Source organism: Camarhynchus parvulus, chromosome 5, assembly GCF_901933205.1.
Source record: "Camarhynchus parvulus chromosome 5, STF_HiC, whole genome shotgun sequence".
NCBI lineage: Eukaryota > Metazoa > Chordata > Aves > Passeriformes > Thraupidae > Camarhynchus > Camarhynchus parvulus.
In genome coordinates, this window is record NC_044575.1 from 13,551,530 (window position 1) to 13,573,158 (window position 21,629).

The 21,629-nt window shown below is 43.0% G+C and overlaps 1 protein-coding gene across 1 annotated transcript; it reads right to left on the reverse strand.

Annotated features, from left to right (window-relative positions):
- Positions 1 to 1,239: 1,239 nt before the first annotated feature.
- TPH1 (tryptophan hydroxylase 1) lies at positions 1,240 to 13,310 on the reverse strand. Its single transcript, XM_030949744.1, has 11 exons — positions 13,263 to 13,310; positions 9,469 to 9,606; positions 8,326 to 8,509; positions 6,893 to 6,993; positions 6,147 to 6,214; positions 4,687 to 4,883; positions 4,160 to 4,295; positions 3,539 to 3,665; positions 2,337 to 2,432; positions 1,776 to 1,909; positions 1,240 to 1,414 (listed from the first exon to the last, which is right to left on the reverse strand). The coding sequence occupies exons 2-11, from the start codon at positions 9,586 to 9,588 to the stop codon at positions 1,240 to 1,242; spliced, it is 1,338 nt and encodes a 445-aa protein (XP_030805604.1). The 5' UTR covers positions 9,589 to 9,606; positions 13,263 to 13,310.
- Positions 13,311 to 21,629: the final 8,319 nt, after the last annotated feature.

The following is a 21,629-nucleotide window of genomic DNA, read 5'->3' on the forward strand; positions in this document are numbered from 1 at the left end:
TGTGGGACCCTCAACACAGGCGAGTTTGCTACTGTGCAATGCAGACAATTCAGCAGGACACTGCTTCCCTACACTTCTAAAGTGCTCTTTGGGATCAGGTATGCTTTACACTACAAGGTAGTTTCTTGCCTTCAAAACCACAGAATTCCTATGAAATGCTTGGGCCTTTTAGTTATAATTTGATAGATAGGGAATGAAGGTGTTCTCAGGTCAGGTAAAGAAGAAACTAAATGTATATGTATATACTAAATGTATATTTGTGTAGCTTGTGCAGGTCAAAAAGTGACTGAGCAATCAACAGGATATTTATTTTTACATAAAGCACACTGGTCTATGAGCTTTGGGTGTTATTTTAAACTTTGATGTTATTTTAGAGCCAATTAAGCTATTTTGAATATAAAGTTGCAGTTTGGAAATGGTTTTGGGCTTTATGCTAAATCAATGCTTGATGGCTTGCTGTATTTTTTTGCTAAATTAATTCAATCAGGAAAAAGGCAAATGGTATCTCTGTAAGGAAAGGTCTTCCCTCAGGTGCAATATCAAGGACAGCAACAAAAATCCTGACTCTTAGGATGAAATACCATATCACTTAAAATAAACGTAATTAGGATTTCATGCAACAGCTGTATCTCTCCTTATACTAGAAGCATGCCAAACATCACATTTGCAACTCTTTGTGGCAAGAATAATCCCTTTGAAAGCAAGATTTGACCCCTGCCTTTTATCATGTTGAACCTCCAGCTATTCATGTCCTGATGCCTGCATTGTAATCGTTCAAGTCTCAAACTTAGCAGCACAGGCTTCAAAACACTTAATTGCCACAGCTTCTACATTGTCAAGTCTTCAGCACCATACAATCAGTAGCATAGACTGCTGGAGTCAGAAATTGAATTCTCCCTAGGGTGAATGTCTCCATTTTAGCCTCATAAGCCACCTCCTGCAGCATCTGATCCCAGCCCTGATCCACACACCACGCTTTTTCTCCAGTCTAACAATTTCTCCATTCCCCTACAAGCTTCTAAAAGGCAACTCTGGACCTTTTTTACCTAAGGGGGATGGAGGAATGCATTTATGTGAGGAAATTTACAGAGAGCAACAAGATAAAATTGTTACGTTCTTATGGGCCATTCAGTCTTCCATGTGCAAAGGAGTGAGTTCTGCATGCAACACATTATATGCCTAGAAAGAAATCAGTGGGGAAAGGGAAGAATTGGCTTGCAGCCTAGTGCTGGCAGGCTGTTAAACTTCCAGCTGCTTGCCCATCTTGCTGAGGGCATCGCTGACAATGTCCAGCTCGTGGCGCAGCTCATTCACCACGCTGGCAATGCTCTTCGTGTCCTTCAGGACCTGCACGCTCTGAGTGTAGGGGTTATACTTCACCCCAAAGGGACGCTTGATGGTTTTTGCAAACTCTCTATAGAGGTAAAAAAAAAAAAAAAAAAAAAAGAGTGTGTTATAACCAAAAGAGGGTGTTATAAACAGGACATAAACCACAAATGCATTCTCTGTATGCAGCCAGTATCAATACCCACTTTTCTAAAGTAATTAAAAATATTTTTCTATAGTATTTAAAATATTTAAGAATATAATTGTTATATATCTCCCACCCAGTACCTGAAAGACCAAGAAAATACTAACCAAAATTCCTTTACTGTGAAAAATAGTTACAAAACTGTGATAAGACTAAAAGGGTTTCGTGCTGCTACGGAGGGAGATGTAAAACCAAATCTGCTTTTATAAAAAGAAGGGGGTGGTGAGGGGGGCAGAATCTGTACCTCATCTTTTCCTTTGCTTCTTCAAAACTTTCAGAAACAAAGTAAACCTCCTGGAAAGTTGTAATGATACATTCTTGCTTGCAGGTGACCTTTGGATCAAAAGGTTTGACTTTGGCGCTGTCAGAGAGTGAGTGCTGGTAAGGTGTTACCATGGGTCAGAGGAACATCACCATCCAAAGAATCCAGGAGGAAGATGACATGTGATAAAGTGAATAAAAAGGATTATGTGAAATGATTTTAATGCATCTAATCTTAAAATTTTTATCTGCAGATGAACAGTGATTAAAGCCTAACAAACTGAATTATTCTGAACAGTCATGTTCTGCCAGTCTGGGTGAGAAATGGGACTCCACAGACACAAGGCTGGTGTATAAACAAGAGCAATATTTTCAGAATCTGGTTAAACCTGCAAAGCTTTGATCTGAAAATAGTTACCTGGACTATTTTAGTAGTCCTGGACTATAACATCAAGAAATTATACTTCATAAAAAGCAGAGGGAAACAGTGGCAATAATAATGAGGCACAAAGAAAAGAGGCAAACAAGTAGTAGCCATTCTTACCTTGAGCTCACTAATGGAAGAGAGCAAGCCGGCCCCATAAACTCGTAGCTGCCCCTCTTGCTTGCACAAGCCAAACTCTACCGTGAAGAAGTAGCACTGAAACAGAGAAGGAAGTAAAACAATTCAGCCTCCATCAAAGATGCTGTGGTGAACTAGGTGGAAAGCATTTCTATTTGTAGGTAGCATCAAATAGCTGCAAATATCAGAGAGTTATCACTCAGTTATCCTGAGACATTTAAAGAGGAGGAAAGCAAGAATGGAAGGATGAAGAACCACAGGATTGCATGTTTCTCATAAGAAAGGTGGATGTCACAGATCACCCAGCTGGGCTGGAAAATGCTAGTGCCAGATTTATATTGAGGTGTAAATCTGTTTTGAGAAATACTGACACAAAATCACAGCCTCAGCTTAAAACAATCACTGGATAGAGAGGATCTCTGGGTGAGTGAGAACAGCCCACTGCAGTTTGTTTCTCATTTGCTTAGTGTGCCGTAAAATTAAAGACATTCTGTTTGCTGAATTTCAGGGTTTCTGCAGCTATACAGGAAGGAACACTGTTTTCATAGATGGTTTATTTCTGCTCCCACTGAAGGTAGTAAAAGTTTTACCACTAGCTACATGACATGGGAAAAGAAATTTTTAAAATCAGCAAGCTAGTTCTTGCATAACTGGCACAGATTATTTTTCATCAAAATCTACTTTTAATCTTAAAATACTCCTGCCAAGGCATCCAAAGACTGATATCCAGAAAATTAGTTTATATTATTTTAATTTCTTGACTGAAAAGTGTCTAATGCTAGCACTCACCACATTCAATACCATATAATTTCAATTCATTCTACACATTAAAGAAATAGAACACTTTCAAATCATTGAATCATGTTCCCAGAAGAAAGAAGACTTTGTCTGAAAGAAATAGACCATAAAATTTCAGCCTGCAAGAAGTAATCTACCACTAGAAGCTGAACTATTACTTGACAGTAGAGTGAAGAAAAATACCAAACATATCAACTTTAAAGTGTTTTTTTTTCCTAGCATGGAAAATTTTTTCATCCTTTAAAATCCAGGGACCAGTGAAACACAAAGATCTAGCAGCTGGTGTGGCTAACATTGACATGAAACTCCAAATTTATTCAATGGCATGGGATCAGCCTAGTGAAGCACAAAGGTTTTGATGGAATCTCCAGGCACTCAACACTCACCGTTGCCAGTTTTTGGACAGCCTCATCTGATGCACCAAGTGATGCAAGACCAATTTCCTGGGAGAACTGAGCAAAACTGGGTTCAGCCAAAAGAGGGACATGACCTAGGAGCTCATGGCAGGTATCACTGGAAAAAGAAACAGAACAAGAAATCTCCTGATTTGTCTTTGTGGCAAAGTGAAAGAGCAGCACCACTGAACAGATACAATGTCTTGCATTAAACTTTAAACTTAAACACTAAAAGTGTTGCCCATTTCTCTGAAATCAACTTAGCAGATCATACCAACCCTATATAAAGCGCATAAAATGAGATTTTCAAATGAAGGTGCCTAAAATTAAAGTCTGAGCTCCCCATGCATAAGGAAAGTGGATATTAACTGCACACAGTGATATCAAGAGGAGATCTCCAGTAGCAAGCTGTACTTTTGAAAATCCTACACTTATGAAGGTGGCACTTCAGCATGCTGTAAATTCATTACATTCAGCATGAAGGCTGAGTCTTCAGCACCTTAAAAATAAGTTTTATGCTGGTGTTCTTGAACAGCTTTTAAGTAACTTGGCTCTGGACAAGCAAGATTCAAAACTTCCTCACAAATTCTACCCCAAGATTAAATGACTCACGGCTCTGGTGTGTAGAGAGGGTCCGAGCTGTGTCTGACATATTGAGTGCAGTGAAAAACTCGGAATGCCAGTCCTGCCAAGAAGTCTCTGGGTGACAGATATCCAGCCACAGGGCGAATGGTGAAGCCTGTGCGCTCTGAAAGTGACCAGAGAAGCTGTATATTAGTTTAGCACAGGATGCACAGCGTTGTCAGCTTTTCTGCTGGCGCTGAGGTGACAGCCACAGCACTACCTTGGCTCAAAAGCACGTGGGAAAATGAGGCACAATTAGAAAAATTAGGTGTAGGCTTGAGTCCAAGAAACATTTTTTAAAATGGCCCTATCTCTGGGCCAATGGATTTCCTCAAATGTCACTGCATGCACTGAAGACAAATACATTAACACACAAATGGCCAAAAGGCCTCTTAAAGGACCAGAATGAATACAAGTCATCAAGAACGTTTCCTTGTGCCCACAAAATGGTGGGATTTGCAATGGACCTCAGTTTATTTTGAAAATCAGAAAATTGTAGAAATCCAGCAGATTACCTTTCAGGAAGCGAGACACATCTTCCAGCTGGGGAATATTGTCTTCCCTGTACCCACAGTGTTTGGTGAGCAAGGGCAGGTTTTTCAGGTACTCTCTGCAGGCATAAGTTGGGTAAAGATTGTTGAGCTCTCGGTACACAGTGCCCCAAGTCTTGATCTCCTCCTCAGTGAATTCAATCTTGGGAATTGGGTCACCACTGCAAGGAGAAGAGGAAGAAAGGACATTGCTTAGAAAATGGCTAATAAGAGGTGACTAATTTATCTACTATTAGTATTTAACACCTGTATGACTGTAACACCTGCCATTAGACTCTATCAAATACAGTGAGATCTGGTCTATGTCCTGGAAAGCTTTTAGTCTAAGGACTTGCCTTTCTTTCACTTTAACCAGTTGTCAGGAATCTTAGCATTGATCTCACTTAAAGCATTGGTCCTGTAAACAGTTTCTTAATTGTTTAATGCCAAGAGTAAGGTTTAAAATACCTACACAATCTCTTCACAGCTTCAGGAGCTGATAACACATCCTTTTCCATGTTGGATTTCTAAGCCTGCAATTATTTTCCATTACCCTTTTAATTTGTTTTAAGAACAGAGAATTTCCTAAATTACCAACACATTGTGTGACAGCAGCTAAATATACACATCAGGTAAAAATTATGCTTCTGTGCAGAGGAGACCAGTGCCTGTCTGAGAATATTAATTTTAGTCTCTCTTTCCTATTTAGTCCTCAGGACCTTGGATAAAATGGATTATGGCAAGGCCAGTGTTACACTACATTTCCACTGCCAGCCAGGAAACTGGCATGGAAAATGCTTTCCCAAGGGAATCTCTGTCAACAACAGGTTAACAGTAACCAGCTTGGGACTGTGGTAACCAGTTGCATTAAACACACAGTGCAATAGAACTCTAAATACAGACCTTTTCTAGGTCTTTTTCAGTTGAGGAATTTGACACCTAAATTCAATCAGGCCACATGAAAATCACATTTAGAAAGAATTTACAGCACTGGGTTATGAATCTCTAACTGCTTTAAGAGCTCCACCCCCAGCCAAGAAGCATGTCTAAAGACAGAAGCTCTCAGAATTTCTTTTCACAGAAAACATGTTATCTACACATCACACATGCTAGTTTGAACCAGGAAAGAAAATTCAAGTATTAACATTTGCTCAGAAAGTGTACTCTCAGTGGTCACTGGGCTGTACATTGGGATTTGCCTCCCCTCCTTCTCCTTTGCAGAGCAGCTGGCCAAGCCACACAGCCCCAGACTGACCAGGGCTGCCTCGATCTACCTTCTCATCTTGCTTCACATCTCCCTTCCCTCCACCTCCTTGGCTCTCATCGCTGAGCTGAACCTGCATGTCTCAGCCTGATCTGAGCCCAGGAAGGTGAGCTTCTCACAGCCCACTCTGCTGTTATTTCAAAGCACCCAGAAGGGTTCTTCTGGAAGAATTCAAGCTTACTGTTTGTAGTTCATAGCCAGGTCTGCAAAATACTTTCGCCTCTTGCGATAAACATTGTCTTTGAAACCCTGGTGGAGAGAAAGGAAAACACAATTCAGTGAGTTTCCAAGCCATAATAAATAAATCAATCAATATAAAACAGAACACTTGACATTTCTGCAGTTGGGGAATAGAAAAGTATGATGTGTAAGAATGAAAGGAGAGGGCAGGAAAATCATAGCTGAAGTCTGAAATGTTTAATAGATGTAAACTGAGCAAATACTCCAAAGTAGGAATCAGTTGATTTATGCAACTATATATTCCATAGAGAAGGATTCATTTTAGTTGTATCAGTATTTATACAAAGTTTGTTACGTGCACGATTATTCAAAATTACAGAACAAATTGCCCATTATCACTGCCCAAATACCAGTTTGGTTTCTCCAGTAAGGAAGAAAGAAAGAGGAAGAAGAAAGCTTGCTTCAAAATAATTTTCTTTTAGCTTCCTTAAAGTGTATGTGACCACTCAAGGCCCAGACCTGGAGTTCTTGCACGAGTAAGCCCTTCAGAAAAGCACAGGAACTGAATTCAGTCAGTCTTCCCTGAGCAAAGAAAGACACATGAAATCCCCAAGAGAAGGTGCTCAGACCTCCAGAGATGCCATTGAGGGAGAGGAGAGGGAGGAGGAAAAGCTGCAATTTTTTAGGTCAGCTCCACAAAGCATGTTTCCAACTATGGACTGGGTGTAGGGAGGGAAAAGTACTTACGGGATGGTCGGCATCCAAGTCAGAGCCGTACATCAGCACCCGGTTTGCACACTTATCCAAATCTGAGATCTTCTTCGGAAACCAGGGAACGTTCTCCATGCCTGGGGAAGGCATGGGATCCACAAGGTTATTAATAACACCCAGCACACCGAGGGAGGAAGCACTGTTTTCAGGGATGGCTACGGCGGTTACAACTCACCCCATAAATTAAAGGGGATGAATAAGACAAGGGAAGCCTCTGCCTATCTGGCACCAGCCTCCAGCTCACACTTCCTCCTCGGTCACTGCCACAGGCTGCTGCAGAGCACAGCCAGCCCCAGAGCCTCTGGGAAGGAAAGCAAGCATGGGTTTCTCTGCTGCAGTTAGAGTGGCATCCAGAGGATCCCATGGAGACGAGGTCTCCCTGTGTACAGCTGCTGGGAATCTTGTAGGGCACAAAGGGTGCAAAGGAGAAGTGATTTGTCTGTGGTCCCTGGGCAGAGTGGGAGCAGGTTAGAGTCCTCTCATCCTGTTTTACTGACCATGGGAAATGGATGTTTCCCCGTGGTTATGTACATGGGAAACACCCAGCTTTGCCTTGAGGGGTATGGGGGGGAGGAGGAACAGGAGGCCCTGCTGCCTGAGAGAGGAGCATCATTACAGTTTTGCTACCAACTACTTTGGGGTTATTTTTAGCCTAAGAGAGTTTTTTGCCAAACCCTTGGCAGAGCAGTTAATACACTCTTTTTCTGCCTCAATGCTCTTTAGTTTACTTTAAAAGGTCAGGAGACTGTTTAGATTGAATTTCCCCTTACTTAGGGCTAAAGTAAGCCCTTTTATCCAAGAACTCCAGATCTCTCCTTCCCAAGCACAATGACTGAAAATTTAATAGGACCAGTTTCCTGCTGCCCAGAATTTGGGCATCTCTTTAATTAAAAGTAAAGGTGTAAACACAACATGTAGTATCTAAAAGTAAAGGGCACCTGTGTTGTACTAATATAAGGAGCCAGTTATGATTAAAAGTGGGTAAAAAAGACAGCAAAATCAAGAACTAAATGAGGAAATTGCAGAATCCATCTTGCACTCCCCTCAGTGTCTGAACTGAACTGGGATCTGTCAGTATCACACCTCTGCCATCGTAGCGTACTCAAGCCCTGCACTCAGACTTTGCCCACAGGCCAGCCTGCTTTGACCTGCAGGGCTCCCACTGGTGCCAGCTGGGCTGTGCTGCGAAGGGACAGGAGCACAGACAGCAGACACACAATTTGCAGCAGCCTGACACAGCCTGAACTCTCAGGTTCAGGCCAGACTACACTCACACATAGCACAGAAACAGATACCTGGCAGCAGGTGCCTGAAGACACAACACAAGTGCAGGTGTGGACAACCATAAAAAGATTTCAAAGCAACATATTTGGAAGTGCATTTTCATCAGAACTGCCTTTTGTACCTACCATCTTCCTGGACACTGAAATGCTCTGTTGGGCTCACAGAGACAATGTTGACGTGGGATTTCAGGAGCTGGAAAATCTCATTCAGCTGTTCCCTGTTACTGTCACAGTCCACAAAGATCTCGAACTCCGAATTTCGTCTCTTGGACTTCCGTGACTCAATGTGTACCAGATTTACATGCTTCTCCTGTTTAGTAAGAAGCAATGTTCTCAAAGAGATAGGCTAAAAACAATTGACTAAAAGTCAAAATAGTTTTTCAAGTTAATATTCTACTGCAATGAACTATTCACCACCTCTATGAAGCTATTTTTGTTAATTGGGTCTCTTGATAGCAATTTGCTTATTGGAGGGGGGGAAGGTTTGATTTTCTATTCAGAAGAAACTGAAAGCAAACCTGTGTTCTTTCAGTTTTATTTACATTCAGGAAGCACATAAAGACACAGTCAGGAGGTTTAAATTCATAGACCTTTTTCTTTTATCTTTCCCGTAGGAAGCTGATTAGCAAAATTCACCAAAATGCCAATCAAGTCACCATATAATTATCTCACAAGCAAGCAAGGGATTTAAAAGCAGTAGTTTTCAGGGCATTAGTTTCACTTTTCTTTAATCTGAAGAATTATTTAATCATGTGTTTTATATTAGGAACATTGAGAAAACCCCAGGCTAAAGCACGCAGGGCCACACACCAGAGCACAGTGACACTGCACATATTCCTCACACAGCACCTGCCCAGCAGCTGTGCAATTGCAGCTCCTCTGCCACCTTCAGTCTGCCTGGGCAGTGTGGCAAGGGCACTGCACAGGGTACAGATCAACACCCCAAGTGTCTACCTGCCATCAGCAGGAGCTTCAGACCACCTGTTATTCCCAGCAAAACCACCGAGTGCCAATCCTCTTTGTCATGAGGGGAAAAGACAAACTTCTCTCAGTGTATAGTCTGTGCAGATAAGAGTTTTAGCCAGCCATCATCTAATTTCTGAGGCACACATTTACCTTTGTGGGTAATTTTGGGTGCCAAGTGGGAGGCAGGTTAACAATCACATCCTTAATAAACAGATGTAATCAATTCTGGTGTGTTCCAAAACTACCCTTGCAATTTAAAAATGCAGAGCTGCTGTGATGATCATAAGATTATAACATACATACCTGAAAGAGTTTTAATGCTTTCACAAGTCCTCCAACTTCATTCTTCAAGGAAAAAATGATGGCTGTCCTTCCTCTTTCAGATGCATGGTCCTCATTCTCTTTGTTATCTTCAATCATCATATAGGCTGACTTATTTAACTAGATGCAAACAAACAAAAAAAATTTGTTTGAATGGGTAGAAGTGCAAAAAGTGTAAGTTTTTACATTTCAGGGTGTCTTGGGTAATGCTGTGCTTTGATCAACCACAAAAGGAAAATTGTGAATTCAATTACACATTAATAGGAATAAAGTTAGTCACAGACAGAATTTGTGAGAGACTGAAATACCAAGATATCTTTTTTTAGTGAATGATTTTATGGACATCTTTATTCATTCCCTAGGATGCAGAAAATATTTTCAATGTACAGTTTATAATTAACATTGCTACTGGGAGGAAGGGGAGCAATAAGATGTCAGCAGAAATTGTACATTGAACAAAAACACTTGATAGCAAGTTCAGTGAACACTGGCCAAGAGAATAATCCAAATCCCACAGGACATAGGTGGGAAAAGATGAATCAGGATTCAGTAGATCAGAACTGAAAAATCACTCTCTTGTTACATAACTGTAAAACACCGTTTTCATAGGGCAAGGAGACAAACCTAAGGAGGTAAAATGTTTTGCTGACCAGAATCTGTTGGCTGTAGAGACACTCCCTGTCTGATCAACCACAGCCCTGCTGCTCCATCTGCCATGTCCCCTAATTTGTGTGTCAAACCCTTGGCATAATCACCCAAATCACACATTGAAAATTCAGATACCTCACACTGTCAGACCATGTGGTTTTGTACCTCGCTAGTGAACACACTCCTGGCTGTGTGGAAATCAGCAGCTATCACAGATCATATTCTTAGCCACATGTAGCCAGGCCAGAAATAGAGATAATACTGAAACAGTAAAGAATAGGGAAAATGCAAAGTAAAGAAAAAACACAAGGCTTATGAACAGAGGCTGTCCCTCATATGTCTTCAAACCTTGCAAAAAAGAAAGAATAAAAGGAGATGTTTCTGAATGAGTCAGCGAGAAAGAGGAGAGGAACAATGAAGGCACATTATTGCTATTTGGAATTATTTTTTGATCTGACACATCTTTAAAGATATCGCTATCTTGAGAAATTTTCAGAAATAAAAAGAGCAAAACAAAAATGCAAACAAAATGCACCAGCTCCTTGGATTCCCTCATACAGTCTCTCCAACTTTAACAACGTAATGAAAATATTTGGATTTCTGACTGGGTTCCCACTTCTAATGAGTTGCCACAACATGATGAGCCCAGACAATGGAGTCAGACCATCACACTGTTTCTGATCCACCAAAGTCAATGAACTCCATCAGCTTGAGTCCAGACACCAAATTTTCCGCTGGAAGTGTGTGGGAAGCCCAGCTCAGGTTCAGCTGAGCATCCTGCAGGTTTCCCAGCCCACTCCAGGGTCAGATCACCATCACAAGAGCCAGGAACAGGCACTGAGCAAAGGCACTTCAAGCAGAACATAAAAAGCTACAAACACCACGATTACATACAGGTCATGGGCTGTTTTCTCAGGTGCAGAGAGCCATTTGTGTGAGCCAAATCCTGCTCAGATGGGGCTGCTGTAGGAGAAGCAAAGTCTCCACTACAAGTAGAGTTAGGTGGTGGTCTTTGAAGGCAATAAATGCAGGGCTGGTTTACAGAAGAGGCTAATGTGCAGCCTGTTGGCTTGACTCCACATCTAGGATCGTTGGCTTCAGCCTGGATCAGCCTTTATGAGATTTGGCACAGTTGCATGCAGTGTTATGAGGTGCACAGCTGGGACAGACTACCTGCACCAAAACCTAATGCTCTTCTTTTGTGTTTTGCTGCTGCAACTTGCACTGTGTCTGGGATCAGGTGACAGCATCTATGAAGTTATATGTTTAAGAGATCAATGAAGAAAATCAACAAAACATAAAATGTTCTTATATCAAGCTCTAGAAATGACCTCTAACTTAGGAATTACAAGTTGGAAAAGAGAAATTGCAATGCTTACAATGCCAAATACACACCATATACAAATTTAACCCTACACCAAAGCTCATCTTTTGCTTTAATTTAAAAAATGAACTGAATACAGTAATGCAGCAATCATTTGGGTGCAAGGCAACAGGAGAAAAGGTAACACAGAAACAATTCCTCTCCTCCTGGGGCTGCACTTCACTTATATTTTAACCTCTATCAGTAACTCTGCTACCCAGCTCTAATAAAATCTGAAACTTTTCCTTTGCATGGTAACACATTTGAACTGTTTGGAGGGGGAAGGGGGAGTAAATATTGCAGTGAAGTTTTTTATTAGTGATGCAAATCTTTAACTGATTTTCCGCCAGCCTGACTCAGTCTTGATGAAAATACACAAACACAGGGATATTCTAAGCCCTTTATTTACGTAGAAAACTAGGTGCTGTCCAGTTAAAGATTTCACTTTTTAGGACCCATAGCAATTATCTTTCCTTTCTCCCTCTCCCTAAAGGATGTTCACAGAGAGAAAGATATATGAGGGAGCATATTTTGTGCTTTAATTCTTTATATTAATGGATAATCAGGATTTAAAATTATCTGAACATATTTGCCTAAAAAATCACATTTCAGTTCATAAAATGAAGATGAAAAATTATTTTCAAAACGTTTTATACTGATTGACATTAATCACAATTAATAAAAAATGACAATGGGTATTTTATATTCTCTTCCCTTTAAGTAGCTGCTTACTTTGTTGCTGTCCTTTTGACACACTTCTAGGGAAGGGTGAATACACGATATTAGGAGTGACCACAACTAGATATCACATTACATTTTCCAGCTACACCAAAGTTCTTCCTAAGATTTTGCTCTCAGACACCAAAGCAAAAGCTGTGCTGAGCAGCTTATTTGGCTTCCAGGTACCTGAGGGATACAGCAAAGCAGTACTTTTGTGAAACTTTACTGTCAGCATTCTTGTCTTCACAAGGAATTTTACAGACTTTATCAACTGCACAGTATCAGTAACTGCAGCCAGTGCTGCTTCTATCTGATCTCGGATGCACTAAGCCAATTCCCACTATCATGGGGAATATTATAAATTCCCCGTTTATAGGGAAGGAGTGAGTTCTATAAATAAAGCCAGGAGTGAGTTCTTCTGGGCTATGTCACACCCTCTGTCTCCTAAGCAATTGTACATCAAAAGTTGCTTTTGTTCTACCTTACTTTCATGTGCTTGCATTTACACTTTGAGATTTCCCCCCGGCTCTTTTATCCCCAAACAGCAGCTCCATCCCAATCCCAGCGGCACCGAACGCTGCCACCGACGCCAGAGGAGCCGCACCCCAGGTCTCTCCAATTACTGCCCTCCAAGTAACCAGAAAGCTCCCGGTTTTCCCAAATCCCCGTCCCGAGAACTGCAACAGCGAAGCGCCCGAGCTGTGACTCCACAAAAGCCGCGTTTACTCCGCAAGCCGGGACCGATCCTGGGGCCGGGCAGCGAGGATCCCATCCCACCCTCCTCGTGCCCGCCCCGCTCCTCACCTGTGCCCATCCTGCTGCCCCCACCTGTGCGCATCCCACACTCCCCGTGCCCATCCTTCTCCCCTATCCCGCACTCCCTGTGCCCATCCTGCTTCCCTACCTGTGCCCATCCCATACTCCCCGTGCCCATCCCGCTCCTCCCGTGCCCATCTCCTCACCTGTGCCCATCCCACCTCCCGGTGCCCATCCCGCTCCTCACCTGTGCCCATCCCACACTCCCGGTGCCCATCCCGCTCCTCACCTGCCTGCCGGGGTCCCGCGGGCTCGGCGCCGCCTCCAGGGATCCGGCGCGGCGCGGCGCGGGGTGCATGGCCGGGCAGGCTCAGGGCAGCGCCCGGCCCCGCCGGCTTTATGCAGGGCCGAGAGCCGCCCCTGAGCGAGGGGAGGGATGCGGGGAGGCGGGGGAGGCGCTGCCCGGCCCAGCTGGGAAAGGGGGCGCCTTGAGCCCCTCCACGACGTTGACCCGGTTTGCAGAGCAGCGATGCTCGGGCACAGCCAGCATCCACTCCCCGTCACTGCAGCCGGAAAAACCCGCACAAGGAGAAGCCCTTTGCCTCCTGAGTTACCTGGACAGGGTCACCCAAGAGGAGTCACAGACAGTGACTTTTTGTGGGTGACTCTAGGGGTTCTGTAGCTAACATAAATTCACACACTGCGGGGCTGAGGGCAGCGAGCATTTGGGTGAGGGGCTCCTCCTCCATCGTGTCCACACAGGCGCTTCCCAACGCTTGTGCACTCCCTGTAAAATGCTCCGTACTCTGCCTGCGGGAAAGGGAAGGCAAACTCCATCAGAAGTGAGAGGTGCTGAAGAGTGGGCCTGTAGCAGAGGGGCTCTGAGCAAAGTGGCCTCCAAGGCTACAGGGGGCTCAGCAACATCCTAAATTCTCAACAGCACATAGTGCAGATTGTAGTCCCAAAGTCCCAAACACAGTGGGCAGATGTATTGAGATCTTCACTAAGAACAGCAGTGCATTTCTGCTGTGAAAATTAATTGCAGTGTATTCCTTCTTTCTCAAAACCTCCTGTACATACAGGAATAGTAACTACATTTCTATTAGCAGAAAACTACATCTTTTCATATCATTTATGCTGTCATTTATTTTCTGCATATATCTAGATGTGTTTATAGTATAAAAACTCATGGTTTTTCGACTCCAGACTTCACTGTCTCATCTCAACTTGTCAACATTAAGATAACGGGATTTTGGTACACAGCAGGAGAAGCCAAAACGTTTCCTGGGAACATAATCTCTTGGAGGTGTTAGGGGTCTCTTGGGGAGGAGAGATTGATTATTTTCTATTTGAGCTATCCAAAACCAAAGACTCTGATCCTTTTAATATGTTTTTTTTTTTTAATGAACCTCTCAAAGAAATACTCAAAATCAGTAGCAACTAGTTTCATTCAAATATACTCAAGTGTCTGGAAAAATCCCCAGTATCTTTCTCTTCAGTGCCCAAAAGGCACTGAGTTTTTGAGGTTTTTTTTCAGCTAGATCCCTTAGACACTGGTGTAACACACCTGGTAAATCATATTGATTAAACCAATATAGAGGGTGACACCTAACCCAGGCAGGCACAGTCACACTTGCACCAATGTCTGCGATGATGATATCAGTCTTCCCTCTTCCTAGAAGGATTGAACCCCAAACAATCCTGTTTCTAGCTGGAAACAGTGACTAGCTCAGCCCTTCAGACACAGCATGGGCTGTGAAGGATGACATAGCTGGAAAAACCCTTTTGTTTTCCAGTTTGCTAATGGGACATATTTCGTCACCAGATGCTTCAATTTTCCCTGCGTAAAGAAAATGCAGTATTTATCAATATATGTCTTATCTCTACAAGAGGCATTTCACTTCCTTCCTGAAGAATAAATCTCCCCATTAGATGAGCTGACTCAGAGAGCAAACAGTTTGTAGGATCTTTACCCAGACCCCTAAGTGTGTGAGAGCCTGGTGTTAATGACAAATCTGTAAACATGGGCACAGTAAGACACTTATGATAGAATATGACTAATCTGTCAATTTTCCCTAGCTCAAATGAAGCAATAAAAATGGGGAACCCATGGGCAGCCTGACCTATAACTGATGAAACAATGGGAATGAGGTCAGGAATGGCCAAGGAAATTTAACCTAATATGAAATGTATTGGTTGCATAACGAGATAACTGGGGTGCCCGGGGTTTTGGGGAGCAGATTAAAGCTGATTCACTGGTTTGGTAAGAAGTGCTTGTTCACCACAGCCAATGCCCCGTGGTCTGAAAGGGCAGAAGCACAAAGCATGAACAGACTCAATTACAGCCTGTTTCCACTGCGTGCTCGCGGGAGCCTGCTCTGCTCCTCTCCACACAGGGTTTCCAGCTCCTAGGAATCTGTGGATGGCTGTATAGGAGAATTACTTAAAAGGTTTTATCCAAAAGCTGAATCTTCACAGTTCTAGAGTTGCAGGGTTTTGGAAAACCCTCACTCTGTCACTAGCACAGCTGCTGCTTTGTGTTTTTGCACACAGAGAAAAATTTCTACCTTTTTCCAAAAGCGGGTAGTGTATTCTACCATTTAAGAATGGTGGCTTGGACCCCTCACCACAGAAAAGAGCAGTATGGCACAGCAGTCAGGTATGGAGACAACACAAACAGGACAGCAAAATGCACAGGAACCACCCTGCTCATCCTGGAGGAGGTGGCACAACAAACACTGACCCAGAAAAGGTCTGAAATGTGATCTCATTTGTCTGCAGGAGCACCGAGGCAAAGAGAGGCCAAACGTTTTCAGTGGGATGTCAGAAATTTACACAGACCCTGAGGTGGGAAGGAACTGTGGAGGACTGGGGCATCAAAACCATAGGGAGAGAGACCTCCCCTTATGGCACAGGAGATAAGGCAATACAGGGATTGATTTTTCTCTAAAGCCTGCAGGAGATTTCTCACATAGAGCCTCTCATGCACTCAAAGCCCTCCAGACAGATAATCGGCACCTGAGGATGGAGCACAGGTCTGACCCTGCTCAAAAGGGGATCAAGCTGGTCACGTTTTGCAGGACAGGGCTTTGCCATGTGCAGCTGCCACAAAACCTCTCTCACTGGCACAGAGCAACCATGGCACTGTGAAGGCTGCCAGAGTGGCTTTACTTACATTTTCCCTCCTAATTACTCATTAAATGAACTCTCCTCACTCAGATCCAAGTGACAGGGTGGTGTCAGACTGAAGTCATTGCACTTTTCTCAGTCCTTTGCTGGAGTAGCTCCGGGAACATCAAGCAGCTCCAGAAGAGACCATGAGTCTATTCCTCCTTCCCATCTGCTAGCTCAGAGGTGACTCTGCTCTAGTTTTCAGAGAGTTTCTGTTTTGCTCTTCCAAGCAGAAACTTGACAGCAGAGTTTGCAATCAAACAGTGGTTCTGACACTTGGGGGTACACATTTGCAGATAAATGCTCTGGAGATTTTTAGGCTGAGAAGTATTAAAACCAAGCTGTCACACCTCCAGATCTCCCTCTCCCTAGAGAGACATACTGTAAAGGGACCCTTTTTGCTCCCTGAAACACAACAACATAAACCTTCTGCCCTGCCTCTCCTCTTCCTCTCACTCTGAGAAAGTTTGTTCTCTGTGGGTCAAAAATGTAGGGACTCAACTAACCTGGCACATCTTTCCAGACATGACACAGATCTTGTATTTACCAACACTTTGAGGAAGCTGGTCTGGGAGGGGAAAATAAAGGTGGAAAAAAAGAAAAATCAATGTATTACAGGGGTTCTGCTGTGGGGCAGAGACAGGGTCAGAGGATGGTATTGTTGAACTGGTCAGGGAAGAACATGGAAAAGTAGGTTGAGAATGTTCTGCAAGGATATTAATCTTCTGCTGAAATATAAGATTATCTACCTGAATGCAGCAAGAGTGATGGAGAGAATCAGTCAGCCCTAAAGTCTTCTCAATCCCATCAAGGGTATCAGTGGGAATTACCTGATCTCCCCATGTGATAGGAGAAAGTGCTCTAATCTCCAATAAAGCAATTTCACAACATCACTTCTGAGGTGTAAACCCCCTGGACTTTATTTGGCCCAGGCATCTGCCTTTCCAAGCAGGATCATTTGTCTGTGGCAAAGGGGCCACTTGAAACTTTTCCAGAAAAAGGTATGGAGTGGTAACTCCCTGAACAAAACAGGTTTAATACGATTTAGTACCAAGCCTGCTCTAATCATAATTACTTTCTCCAGAGCACAAAACTGAAAATTCTAATCACAGCCCTCTGCCTTTCTGTTAATTAACTGCTGCAGACAAGTTATGCCTTAAGAATGTCATGGCACTTAGACAAGCACTGTGGAAGTTACAGGGAAGAGTGAAGATGAGCATCATGCAGACCTATGCACAGTTTGTTTTCCAGTATAAGTTTCATGGATTTTCCTCATATTCTGATTTAATTTTTTCAATGTCCTTTTATACTGATGCCCAAAAAACTGCTGGTCTGAAAGTCTGGTTCGTTTTTTTCTACTGATTTTTAATATTTATAAAGCATTTATTGTCACAACACCCAAGCAACAGCATTTACTTCCAATCACTTTCTAACCTACATTCTCTCAACCTCTGAATTCTCTGACCTAAATGAGGTAACCTGTCATCGTGGCATTTACCTAAATGCAGGGAGTCAAAAAGCTCCAAATCCAAAGCTTTTCAAATTTTCAAAGAAATGTATGGATCTGAAATCTTGAGGTCTTTCTACAGAAAATTCTTCAATTTTCTCCCTTCTTCTACAAGCCACAGTTCTGCCAACAAACACTTTCCAGAGCAATTCACGCAGCCTTTCACCGGCATGAGGCTGTGACAGTGTCACACCCTGAGCTCAGAGCAGCCTCTGAGAAATGCCTGGATGGCTCAGTCCCTGAGAAGGGAACCACATCCCCGTGAGGTTGGCTTAGCAGTTAACAATTCATGCCACTGAATAGTTGTTGATTAATAAAGCCTTTCATTCATAACCAGTTAATATGCAACAAAAGGAAAAGGGGGATTTCAATTGTGCAAGTATTTAAAACATTTTCAAATATCTTTTTCCAATGAAAAGTGCAAGAACCAATGAGGTAAATTACCCTCTCATCGTGTCTCAGCCAGCTGTAGTATCAACAGCCTTCAAGCACACTTATTTTGAAAAGCCAGAGCTGCTGTGTAAACCTGCTGATGCACAGCCAGCCAACAGACCATGCACTGTTTGTATATTTGCTTTGGACTGTTTAAAGAAGCAATATTAGCCTTTTCATCTGAGGCAGGAAATATTTTTCATTTCATAAAAGCTAAATGAAATCACAAGTGACATGAGTTACTTGCTGCTCTGAGCAAATAAGGTGTAGTTTTTCCTGACAGCACCTTTGTAAACTCTTTACAAAAGGTTAGTTTAGATGCTGCTGGGACAATGGACAAACCAGGCTCTGATTTGTTTTCTCTAGGGAAAATAATATCACAAAATTAATATCAATCAGTTGCATTTCAAACCAAAGTGTGGTCTGGCTGGGAACCAAAGCCCTGAAAGAGCTCTTTGCTTCAATTACTCTGGAGTTACTGGGTACAGAAGTGCCAGTTACAACTTCCTTTTATTTCCTTGTCTGTTCAGGGTTGCTCAGGCCACCTCAAGTTAAACGTGGTCCCCCACCAGCCAGCAGAGATTCCCTGTGTTAGTAGAGCAAACAGGATTCAGTCCCTCCAGAAGCATCAACCAGGCATGGGGAAAACCAAGTGGCAAAGCTCAATAAGCAGATCTACCTGCTGCCTGGAAATGCAGTGCAGCTTGGAGAGGACAAGGGAATATTCCATGGAGCCTTGCAGATACTGCTGTGCTCAGGCAGGGCTGAAGGGGAGGCTCCCAGCTGGTTTCTCACAGGCTGAGCCAGGTCACAGCTCTGCACTGCACCAGCCCTGGCCTCAGCTCCCAGAGCCTGGCAAGGGTGGGGAGGCTGAGAAGCTGCTCAGTGCTGATGGCTCTGGCACCAGGTACAAGGTGCAAAATGCCCAACCTGAAAATGAAAGACAAAGCGTCCAAAAAGAGAAGTGTGTGCCAGAGCTTAAGGCAACCTCGGCCACCACGACAGAAAACAGCCCCTCATGGCATTCAGGGATTACTTCTGACCAGGTCCTGATATTTCTCCATCCCTTAAGCACAAGTCATAGTAGAAGTGGACTCCATTCATTGAGGAACCGCCCTGGTACCATTATTTCTACTACATTATCATTACAAAACCTCAGGAATTATCCAGCGCTTTCACATCACAGACAAACACAAAGCAAAATAGTCAAATGCATAAATAAGGCTGCTGATAAGAGCAGTCACAGAGTGTTTATTAACCTCAGCCTGTTGGCCTAATTAGTGGAACAGCAGCATATTGTGTTTTCAGAGTGAGGTGGAGAAGTGAACAAAGGGGAAAGCTTTGTACTCACTAATGATATGAGTAAGCAGAGCTCAGAAAGCGATTCAGCAGACTTTGATCCACTCAGGAAAGAGAACAAGAGCTCTCCAGGTACTTCTGACACAGCCTCACCACGGGCTTGGGGCAGGAACCAGCCTGTGCTGTATTCACATTTGCTTAGGAAGTGTATCCAATGTTAGATTTGCTGGATGTAAGAGCAGGCAGACTGTATGCCATGAGTTTCACACACCCTAAACATAGCCAGGCCAAGGGAAATCAAGAGATGACTCTAAGGCCCAAACAATCCCAGAAGACTTTGGGTTTTCCTGTTCCAGCAGGATTTTGGTGTGTTTCACCCCTGTGCTGAAGATGATCAGCCATTCTGAAACAGAGGCCATGGTCAGGCTGCTCATTCCCAGCCAGTCTGTTAAAGTCCCTCAGGGCTTCACACCAAAGTGAGCTCAGAGGACCGACCATTCTCTGTTTGCAGACACCCCCATCCACTGAAGTCCTGAAATCACACAGGAAACAGATGACAGAGGGCAGCCTCTGGTCTAGACACTGGCCATAGACCAGCGTGAACAACATAAATTAAATCACAGTCACTTTTTTGCTCCAGGGATGGAAACCAGCAATGTAAACCCATCAATTCACAGCAGCAACTTTAAACACACTGGCAATTGTAAAATGTCCAGCCTCAGAGCTGTGAAACACATCATCATTTCCAAGACTGGCAAAAGCTGTTCATCTTGCTGTGTTCTCATGACAGATATTTTTTCCCTTCTGAATTTCTTTTATCTTATTAGATTTTAGTTCCCATTATAGTTAGGACAATTTTGTATTGGGGCAAAATTAATTAATTTGGATCAAAGGTTCCTTGAAATGTAACACTAATGAGTCTCATCTGCCTGATTAGACAGCTTTGCTTTTAGGGACACTAGGTACAAAATTTTATTTCAGAGAAATAAACATTATAAGATTATTTAAGCTTGAAAGCATTAGCTAAATAGTAACCAGGATCATGGATAAAAGATTAGGGTGGCAAACTGTGAGCAGACTTACAGCTGACAAGAAGATGCAAGTGTAGACCAAAACAGGCTAATGAGGATTTGTCAAAGAGGTGCAAGCAGAGCTCAGTGCAATTTGCAATATATTTAGTGAACTGACACTGTGCCTCCCATCTAGTCACAATTCTTTTCACCTATTCACATGCTAGTAGGGTCTAAATGGAAAAGAGTTACGGATTGGAAAAGACAGTACCAATTTTTAGAAAGAAAAGATGGGGAAAATGTTCATTTTGAATGAGTCAAATTAATCTTTAATACATGGACAAAGTATTTGCTTAATATAAAATCTGATTTTAGCCAAGAACAAGTGGTGTTAATCAATGTTGGCCTTGATTTTTGTGAGAAATACTCCAGAGAGCAAAGGGGGTTAAATAGATTGGGTATTTGTCATTTTTATTAGGCTTCTTCACCCCATCCACTTTCTCTTACCCCATTAGTACAAACAATTTAAAAAATACAGTCTAGAATTAACTTCCCGAAAGACAGGGGCAAATTCACCTAAAAAACCACATGGTAAATGGAGTTATCAGGGATTTTCTGGTAAATTTGGCATAGCACACCATAAATGACATCTGCACAGCCACATGCTGGGTCACTCGGGAATGACAAACACATGACATGAGTACATGCAGTAGAATATAAGGGAACTGCCTTCCCCAACGCCACATCTCCCTCCACAAACCTCTCCAGTACAGACACAAGACTAGGAATGAAGATGTGGTACTTGGAGAGGGCAGGTCCCAGCCGCTGACAGAAACAGTTCCGTGTGAGAGGAGGCAGGAAGCCCACAACTGGACAAGGATATGTTTTACACAATATCTGTGGCCAAAGAAACCACTGTAAATTTGTGAGTGTGCTCTCAAAGGCAGCCAGGCAGGTGCTGAGCAGTACAAGTGCACAGGCACCATCTCTGGCTGGTGGAAAACCATCCAGCCCTGCAGAGGAATCACCCCACAGCACCCAGGGCTTGCACAGCTTTAGGCAGTTACACACAAAAGGCCTTTGGATAAACCAAGAGCTGAATTCGAACCTCTTCTACCTCATTCCTCTGTTTTGATAAGGTTTCAATCAAACATTACCACATTTTGTCAAAATTACCTTGACCTGCCACGGGCAACACTGAAACCTTGATGTTTTTGTCCTTTCACAACCTGACACC